The sequence below is a fragment of the Halichoeres trimaculatus genome, unplaced genomic scaffold (genome assembly GCF_033239565.1).
Source record: "Halichoeres trimaculatus isolate MK-OKI-2021-1 unplaced genomic scaffold, fHalTri1.1 fHalTri1_scaffold_11, whole genome shotgun sequence".
In the NCBI taxonomy this organism is placed as follows: Eukaryota; Metazoa; Chordata; class Actinopteri; order Labriformes; family Labridae; genus Halichoeres; species Halichoeres trimaculatus.
In genome coordinates this window covers 21044297-21052709 of record NW_027437189.1, presented here as the reverse complement: position 1 = coordinate 21052709, position 8413 = coordinate 21044297, and the positions used below count along the sequence as shown (strand labels likewise).

At 43.9% G+C, this 8413-nt stretch overlaps 1 protein-coding gene across 1 annotated transcript; it reads left to right on the top strand.

Moving 5' to 3' along the window:
* Window positions 1-349: 349 nt before the first annotated feature.
* Window positions 350-5503, top strand: gpr61 (G protein-coupled receptor 61). The gene is made up of 2 exons (XM_074681763.1): window positions 350-712; window positions 2319-5503. Exon 2 carries the CDS (start codon window positions 2549-2551, stop codon window positions 3956-3958), a length of 1410 nt encoding a protein of 469 aa, XP_074537864.1. The 5' UTR covers window positions 350-712; window positions 2319-2548; the 3' UTR covers window positions 3959-5503.
* The last annotated feature ends 2910 nt before the right edge of the window (window positions 5504-8413 follow it).

The window sequence follows — 8413 nt, the reverse complement described above, 5'->3', positions numbered from 1 at the left end:
TTTTGTCGGATTGTGTATAGAGGGGAGATCTTAGCAAAGCTGAGCAGAAAGAGACAGAGAATTACAGAAATGCTAATCCAGGGAATAGAGGTGATTTTCTCTCCTAATTATTGGCCACTTCTGCACCTGTTAGAGGGACCTGACGTGACCCTAGATGAGATTAAACTGATGGATGAAAAGCAGAAGAGCCAAAAGACAACAAGGCACTAAGACCCAGTGGAGAGTGGGGAGGCTCGGTCCTTCCTCCTGCCTGTGTGTGTCTGCTCTGCACAGCTCTGCAGTCACAGAGCGCGTGCAGGAGTCAGTACATGAGTGTGTATAAGTGTGTGAGGTGGAGAGCTGGTGTATGCTGGAAGACAGAGACCTACTGCTTATTTTTTTTCTTCTTCATCCAACCAAAGAAGAAGAGGAGGAGGAGGAGGTGGAGGAGGAAGAAGAGGAAGGGGTGTCTGTGTGCGGAGGGATGTGGAGGTGGGCAGTCAGCTGGTCGTGGGGAGGTGATGATGAGATGAAAGGGGCCAGGTGAGGAGGAGACACAGGAGCTGCCCCCCCCTCCTCCCTCTCTCTTCTCTCTGTATCTGTGACGTGGTGTGTGTGCGTGTGTGTGTGTGTGTGTGTGTGTGTTTGCTGTGTTTGTGGGAGGGAGAGCGAAACAGGTCCTTTAGTAGACGGTGAACCTGCACAGGAGGAAGAAGCCCCTCTCCAGACTGAGGTATGTCACCAATTTATCACCACACACATCACCACACACCTGATCTGCTTGCAGAGTGTGTGTGTGTGTGTGTACATATATGTGTGTCTGTGTAAATGTGGGATGATGTTGGAGCCAGTGTTTTCATTTATCACATTATCTTTAGCAGAAGTCTTTAGCTTTAGTCGCCTGCATGCTGCTCCGGAGAAGTCACAGCATTTTGTAACAAAAGACACAAGAGGCTAGTTTTCCTCCAGCAGTAAACACTGTGTCATGTGCATATTATAGGGTCATATGGTTTTAAGTCTGAACTGGAGAGAGCCTGGAGCAATCCTGTGTTTGAGCCTAAAGTGAATTTCTTTGGAGCTTCTGTGCTTGAATTGTAAAACATCAATATACTTGATTTGATTTAAAAAGAGGTTGAATTAAAATCTCAGTTTATCTTTCTGATTTGAGTTGCTTAGTCAGTGTGTGCCTTTAGCGTGTTAATATTAGCTTTATAACAACGGAAACGCTTTTAAGAGGATTTTTGTGATACATGGGGCTCTCGGAAGGGGTAAATATTTCACTCAAGACACAAACAAATTGTTCCTTTGCAGCAACAATTTTAATTTTCCTGGTCCACAGAGAGCTTAAGTGACCCTGCACCCTGGAGAGCTATAAAGAGAATCAATTCTGATTTGACTAAGTGTCTTCAGAGGGCTCCTCTGCGTTTGTTGCTACCTTGTAGTAGAGAGGCAGTTTTTTTTTTAATTGGGCTGAAGGTGACTGTAACCCTTTGACCTGTTCAGGGGAGGCCGCCTACTTGCGTGTGCGTGTGTGAGTGTGTATGTGTGTGTCAGGTGATTGCCGTGCTCGCTGATGTGTGTACGTTGGCAGGAAAAGAGCAGGCGCCTCGCAGGGATGAAGCCTGTCACACTTGTGAAATGGAAAACTTGGACATGCAGGTTTACGGCATGTGGAAATGTACCAAAGTCTCAGTGCTCAGGGCTTCTTACGCTGTGTGGGGTTGTGTCCAGGTGAGGTTGCGACAGTAAACACAGAGTGGGGCTTCCTGACTACTCTACTACTGAGGCAGCTCTGCCACCGCCACAGTTTCACAGACAGGTTTAGAAATCCACAGAAAGCTCCGTCCTTATTATCTTTATCATAAAACAGAGAGTACAGCATGACGCTCGGAGTTTCCCAGTTTATTCGAGCATCCACTTTAGTAACGGGGACATATGCTCCGTGTTGCTCCCTCAGGGCTCTGTCTGTCCTGAAAACACACATCTGAGCATGCAGATGTTCAATATGCTATAAATTATGACCCTGGATGCAAATGAGTGCAGAATACATCACACTTCGACAGCTTGAGCAAAAAGTCATGTGACAGAGCGAGGTCACAGAAACTGTGAAAAATGTGAGCTTAAAGTTAAGGAAATATCTGATTTAACTTCTGTTTTGTATTTAATTAGTGGGAACACAAGATATAGCAGCTCTATGTGCAGCTAAAGTACACATAACGGCTTTTTACTGTTTTCATACTAATGTGGTAATTTTTATCAAAAAGTATCAGGTCAGCTAGAAATCTGGTTTGAAATCTTTCACCCCACCTTTAACCGGCTCAATCTCTTTTGTTTCACAGCTTAGTTTATACAAGAGAGGAAAAGGACGCCTTCACTGGAGTGACAAAGAACTCACACTTCAGGATATCATCTGCTGGATCCCAGGCTCCAGTCCACCAGGGTCCAGGCCTGTTGGGCTGCCATGGTACAAACCTACACCTGAGCTTCTCAGTGCAACCCTATGACAGGGGAGGATGGGTGATGGGCCTGTGAACTTCAGCGGACTCTCTCCTCCTCATCCCATCCTCTCATGGAGCATCCTGTCACACAGAGCCCCTCCTGGAACAGTTCCCTCCAAACCACACCAGAATATCTGCACCCAAATACCTCAAACAACACCCGGCCCGTGGCTGGCGTCAGAGGCGGGGTAGATGTGAACCAGACGTTGGCGTTGTGTGCTATGATCATCATGGATGTGCTAGCAGTGGTTGGGAACTTGGCTGTGATGATCGTCATCACCAAAACACCACATCTGAGGAAGTTTGCCTTCGTGTTTCACCTGTGCCTGGTGGACCTGTTGGCAGCACTGGTGCTGATGCCTCTGGGGATGCTGTCAGACAGGGTCCTGGTGGATGAGGCCCTGTGCCGGAGCTACCTCTGCCTGAGCGTGTGTCTTGTGAGTGCTGCCATCCTCACCATATGTGCTATCAATGTGGAGCGTTACTACTACATCATCCACCCCATGCGCCACGAGGTGAAGATGACAGTGGGGGTGGTTGTTATGGTGCTGGTGGGAATCTGGATTAAAGCTGTTGTGATGTCAGTTCTGCCTCTCTTAGGGTGGCTGCTGCAGGGTAGCCCGGGTCTGGAGATCCCTTCAGTCCTTGTTCAGGGTCAGAGACGCTGCTCTTTGCACTGGACAGGAGGCAGGACCACTCGGCTTGTCTTCATGGTCTTCTTTACATTCATTTACTTTCTGTGCCCCATGCTGATCATCCTGGTGGTCTACTGCAACATGTTCAAAGTAGCACGGGTGGCAGGCATGCAGCACGGTCCTCTCCCTACCTGGATGGACACACCGAGACACCGGTCCGAGTCCATCAGCAGCCACTCCACCATGGCAGCTAGCCTTGGTGGGACCGGCGCGCGGAGCACACCTCAGAGGAGCTTTAGTGGTGGAAAGGCCGCTGTGGTCCTGGTGGCGGTTGGAGGCCAGTTCCTCTGCTGCTGGCTGCCATATTTCTCCCTTCATCTCTACTCTGCAGCTTCATCTACCTCTCCTGTCTCACTGGCCCAGCTCGAGGATGTGGTCACATGGATTGGCTATTTCTGTTTTACCTCCAACCCTTTCTTCTACGGCTTTCTGAACAGACAGATCCGTGAGGAGCTGGGCCGACACCTGGCCTGCTTCTTCAAGCGGGCTGGGCCTGGTGAGGGGGAGCAGCTGGCAAGCCGCGAGGCCTCCATTGAAGAGAACTTTTTACAGTTTCTTCAGGGCACTGGATGTAATCTGCAGCCCTGCAACTCTCACAGCAGAGGAAGCCCTCTGGAGCCAGAGACTGAAGGGCTTGAGGAAACAGCTGGTCAGCAGAACATGCCAGCTGACTTTAACATCCCCGGGCAGATCCTGGAGGAAACCTCAGAGTTCATACAGCGGCAACAGCTGAACAATGAGCTGCATGTTTCAGAAAACTGCTGCAAAACTGCACCTGAGCTGTAGCTGCCTCTCTTGTGCTGTCCTCTTTTCCATCGCAATACAATAAATATTCCTAGTTTTACTCTTATTTCCTTAAATTTGTTGAATTGTCAAATTTTTGTCTAAGTCCAACAGTGCTTTTCAGTAAATGTTTCTAAGAGGCTATGAAACACTGGGTTACATGTGTACAAGCCATACAGTGTCTCTACAAAAAGAGTGATGAACCATTTTTCTCACACATGAAGAACTGATGAAGCTAAGAGGGTACCCTTTCTACTATGTTTCGCCACTGGAAACTTTTGCCTAACTTGGACAAAGGGCAAAATGTTCCCTCATGTTTGCCTGTCAGGACTTGAATAAGCCCTTTGACAATCAGTTTAAAGTGTTACAGTGCTACTGTACATCCTATCTTTAAATAGACAGATGTGCTATTATTGATTTAACCATTAGAATAAAAAAAAAGTTGCCTCTCTATTTGGACACCAGCTCATCTCCAAAGAGTGTAATTTTACTGAATTATGGAGACACAATAAAATTTGTCTATTACTGTAGCTTTTCTGCCAGTTTGTTAATGTATCACACTTACACATCACATACCACAGGAAAATTAAGTCAAACTGTCGTTTGTATTTCATGTGGATATTCAAAGCAATTCAGAAATACTCACAGTGTTACAGGAATCGTCTCAAAGCTGCTGCTGCTGCTGGTATTTATAATAAACAGACACATGAGTGTATTTTTCAACATTTTCTGGGAACATTATCACGCTCATCTATTCTTGGTCTTGTGATAACCACCTCACCAAAAATATGTCACATTGATAAACTTGTGATTTCAACCACTGAGAGAAAAATTGCTGACGGCTGGAAATAGTTTGCGTAGATGATGATGATGTTAAAGTTTTCAGCTCGTCATAGAAAAAAACAGCTCCAGCTGACAGCTCCTTCTAATGTGACTGGATGCCGACACGGCAGGCAGTCCCTCACTCAGACGTCTGTGTTGTTTACTGGTAAACACAGGCGCAGGGCGAGTGCTCATGTTTGTGCCACAAACACACAGACTTGTTGTGGCTACACAGCACACAGGTGAGGCCATGCTTACACATGGCAGCTTTCGCCTTTGGCCTTGTTTAGCAACAGGAGGACGACACAAGTGATACCTTCTCTGATCTCAGGTGGATACAAACAGTTTGTACAAGTCACACCACAAATGTTCTGCAGAAATCATGAGGCATAAATCTCTTACATAACACTTTTTTGGTTCCTTTTTTAAAATGTCTTCTTGCCTTTATCTGCATCATAACAAACTGATGATGTGATCACAAGATGCTCAACACAAAGCGAGCAGGGAACGGTCAGCACTTGCTCCAAGTCAGAACAAAAACTGTTTCTTTGTCTTACATGAAAGCAAAGTGTTCTGGATATGACGGAAATATATTTAGTTGCTGGCTGTTTTTGTGGTGAGATGTTGTCTTGTTTTCATCATTTCTTTTGTGTTAAAAAGTTGTGTTGGGCCAATAAAAACTGAGATTAAATAACAACTGTAAGCACAAACAGAAAACTGCCATAATCCTGACTGCACAGCAATTTTGACTTTCACATTTCTTTAAACAAAATATAATATTGTTTTGTTTTGAATGACATTTTTAAACAAATAAACATAAAACTACCAGAGTTTAATCTCTTACACTGATAGATCCACCTCTTTGACAATCATTGGTCTCTTCTATTGTTCATGGATGATGGAACAAATTTAGTGATACACTTCACTTACGTTGACTGCATATTCATTCAACATCAAGCAGCTGGATTCAGCAGCTAAATTCCTCACTTTAAGCTCTATTTTGTGCTTCCATCTGCTGATAAACAACTTATATTATACTATACTGCATTGGAAGTGATGGACAACGTTCACACCTCCAGGAATATTCATAGAAGTTATTCTTCCATCATCAATCCACTGAAAAATAATAACTGTATCTTTGTTTATTTTTCCTGCCTGAGCTAAAAAGCCTGTTTGGACTCCTCATTATTCTGGTTTGTTTCCCTGCTTATCAAGAGTCTCCTGTGTATTGGTTAGCCGTCAGTTGAGATGACTGGAGACAAAGAGAGAAGATTAACTTGAATGTCGTGCTTGTTGACACACTTGCAAGACATTTTCTCATCAGTAACAGCATTCATCTCGTGATCAATCCCGTCAGTCATTTTCACCCCTCCTGTCCTCCAGCTACCTCTGCTTCTCCGTGCCTCAGTCTGTGTGTGTGCTTGTGTGAGTGTGTGTTGTGTAGGCGGGGGGTGCAGCATCACTGAGGTGAAATGAAGGCCTAAGAAGAGGATGAAAAAGGGATGACATTTAGAGGATGCTAAAGCTCCTCCAACGGGGTGGTTTCAAATGGAACTGTAAGTATAGTCGTCTTCTGCAGAATTACGCGTTTTTAAACAATCACAAATGAAGACATTACTGAAAAGTACAAAATCATGAACTCACAGAATTTGCCAATTAATCACAATAATCTGAGAATCAAACCAAAGGAGATTATTCGTTGTTCAAATTTCAGCTACTGCATTTTATTTCTTGATACCTTTTCACCTGAAGGGTCTCAATCTGCCTTCAACACAGCAACACCAGTTTCATCTTTCCCTCTTCTTTTTCCTGATTATCCTAATATACCCTCTCCTGTGCCGCTCCCCATCAGAGACACTGACTCACAGCTTTGATGTGCAACAGAGAAGGGCGCCTCCCTCAGCGCTAAGTCCAAACAGCCTGACCTTTGTGACAGGCAACAACACGCTTGGTGAAGGTGCTCGAGGACACATGGCAGCCTTGTGTCGCTCTGGATGGGTGGGAGGTGGGGGATTGCTTGGCGCACAGCTCAGAAAAAAGCAGGGAGATGAGGTAGTGTGTGTTTTTGAAACTAAACTCTCAAACAGAGCTTCAAAGTGTGTGAGGATGTAGGAACTATATGCCAGAGGAGTCTTCCTTGTTGAGTTCAGAGAGGAAAATCACCTGTGAATTTTTTCTGTACCTCCAAATCCTGACTCCTCTGGAACCAGCCGGCGCCTCAGTAACCTTCACTGATTACCTAGAGGAGTACAGTGTTTGTCAGAGGAAGCAGGAACCATAGGCCTTCATATATTTAAAATATTCCTTTTCTAATTCAGAGGGAAAATTTTCTGTTAGTACAAATATTATCCCACAACAAGCTTCATTAAAAAGAGATAGCATATTTATTCAAAATATATTTCTCTTGTGCAAAAATATGAATAATGCCTCAGAATCTTAGTTAAACAAAAATCAAAATAGATATACTAAGTCTTAAGTGTTTTTATTATTATTAACAAATGAAAAAGACAGCTCATCCTGTCTTGTTTTGTTTGACTTAGTGTAAAATATAAATAATAGCTCAAAATGAAAGGAAAAGTAAATGAGATGTGGCAGTCTGAGCATGTTTTCTGTTTTGATCTGTGGCCTGGGTGTTTCACGACATGACACATGCGGCCTGCACGCTCAATATCTTGACAAGTAGGAAAGGCATAAAAATGCCATAGGCGCTTTATCATAAATATTAATGGTCTTAAGGACAAGATGAGCAAAACACAAACATCTGAGGGAGTTTAAAAAAAAATCTTAATTTTATAACCAAAAAGGGACATGCCCAGACAAAAGAGGACATATGGCCTACATATGTATGACTGTATGGCTGGATGGACCCCAAAATATTTGAAGGTGAAGTCTATCACTCAAATTACAGGTAGGATTGTGAAGTTTTAGAAACAACCCCTTAAGATAACATTTTTGGTCCATGAGAGCCATATTTTGTTTTTTATTTATTTAGTTTCTATTTTTGTCAACTTAAACAGCCTATTAATTAGTTATCCTAATGTATTTTAGAAAATTCTCAATAAGTGTTAAGCACATTGATTTTGGTCCAGGGTTGATCAGTCAAACGTGTTGCTAATTAGCCCAAAACTAGCTCTTAGCTAGCCCCTGCACCTTCTTTGCAAAGAACTAGCCAGCTTTGTTGATCTCTTGCTGACCCCAGTGAGTCCAAAGCAACATTTTCAATAACTGAAAGTGTAGTGCCCTTGACCTATCTGCCTCAAATGTCTGTTAAAACCTCTGGTATTGAGAAAACATGACTTCAGGAAGAAGGTGTAAGCTAATCACTTGGAAGGTCTAAATAGCGAACCATAAACCGTAAATTCTGTATGAAGGGTACCTCTAAAAAGCATGATGCCATGAAACGGCGTGGTTCAATTTATGCAGGCGACTCAATCGTGTGTCCACTCTATAGCCCACCAGGAAAAAAAAACATCGAATTAAACACAATACTTTACAGAGGAAATATGTCGTTGCCGTATTGTTAACAACTTAACGTCTGAACTGAACGGTTCTCACGTGGGATGAAATTATACCGCCCGCAGTTCTCTCATTTTCCCACAGAGGGCGCTGGCTCACCACGCAAACTTCCTGCCACAC